Below are 1,277 nucleotides of genomic sequence, written 5' to 3'. Positions count from 1 at the left end.
ATTTTAGTTAACTAAAATGTTTTTTTTTTCAATTTTAGATTTTGTTATTTAGTTAGTTTTGGTTACCTATAATAACCCTGCACTGAATCAGGTGTGCTGGAGCAGGGAAAGAAATAAAACATGCAGCATAGCAGCACTCAAGGTCTAGCATTGCTAATCTTTGTGTTAGACTGTACCAGAAACTAGTCACACAAGAAGTCTGCAATCTAGGTWGGATACAACCAACAAATCAGGTTCATCAAGTTCTTCATAAAAGCACATGATCCCAGCATAGCATGATCCTAGCTAGCCTCATAAATCACGTGTTGTTTGCAGTCATAATACACTTGAAAATCCCCTCACAACTTACAAAGTGCTCGTAGTAAACTCTTGCCGTTTAAGACGAGTTGTGTTTCCTGTTGATATTGGCGAGCCACGCTCGTTGACACTCATTTTTGCATTACAAAGTTTGTTCACCTTCATGTTAACTGTCCACAAATCACAAGCCAAATTTAGCTACATGTTGCATCCAAGTTAAACTCAGTAACCCCCTTTCTCACTGTGAAATTTAAAATATTACACATATATTAAGGCGGGTAGGGTACTACTCCCGTGTTTTAATTGAATGTCTGGTCCTTTGATGGCAAGTGGGTTGCCTGTTTCTGATCTCAGATTTGTCAGAGGACAGTATTTTACTGTAACCAGCAGCATTAAACAGTCTGTAACCAGTCAGCAAATGTCTGATAAGATGCACTTTTTCTTTGTGGGCTGTTTATTTTTCAGGTCCTGGCCTTGATAAGCAGTTGAGTTTCTGGCTACCCAGCAGAGTGGAAGCTTCAACTGGAGATTAATTATGTCTTATCGCTAAAATGGGAGGAAGTGGATCCAAAGTCAAAGGTGTCTGGCCTTTCTCAGGCAGTGGAGGCGATTCTGGAAACGAGGGAAACGAGCAAACTTTGGCCCGCCTGAAAGGTTCCAAGAATGCAACACCATTTGTTTTCACAAGAAGGAGGTAACTAAATAAATATTTTTGTGCAGTTGTTTAATTTTTCATTTCTTAAGTTTTTTTGGGTGGTCTAAATTACTGGAAACACAAGTCCCATTTAAAAGTGTTCACTCTGAAATGTGTAAGTTAATTAGGTTATATGCCGATCTGTTAAATATATTAAATTTTAATAGATTTTAATTGTGTCTTGACTAGGGTTGGGCAATATTGGCAAAAAAATTAATCACGGTGAATTGTGGTTTTTAGCCGATAACGATTAATTTGACGATTAATCCCCTGGACACCCTTATGT

At 38.0% G+C, this 1,277-nt stretch overlaps 1 protein-coding gene across 1 annotated transcript in view; it reads left to right on the top strand.

Annotated features, from left to right (window-relative positions):
- The window catches only part of tusc2a (tumor suppressor 2, mitochondrial calcium regulator a), a 6,991-nt gene that overhangs the window by 2,459 nt on the left and 3,255 nt on the right, over positions 1-1,277 (top strand). Inside the window, exon 2 of the mRNA XM_014006418.1 lies at positions 763-991. Coding sequence (XP_013861872.1) covers positions 849-991 — 143 coding nt within the window. The 5' untranslated portion in view covers positions 763-848. The remainder of the gene's footprint in view (positions 1-762; positions 992-1,277) is intronic.

Source organism: Austrofundulus limnaeus, unplaced genomic scaffold, assembly GCF_001266775.1.
Source record: "Austrofundulus limnaeus strain Quisiro unplaced genomic scaffold, Austrofundulus_limnaeus-1.0 Scaffold35, whole genome shotgun sequence".
Taxonomy (NCBI): domain Eukaryota; kingdom Metazoa; phylum Chordata; class Actinopteri; order Cyprinodontiformes; family Rivulidae; genus Austrofundulus; species Austrofundulus limnaeus.
This window is presented reverse-complemented; position numbering and strand designations above follow the sequence as displayed.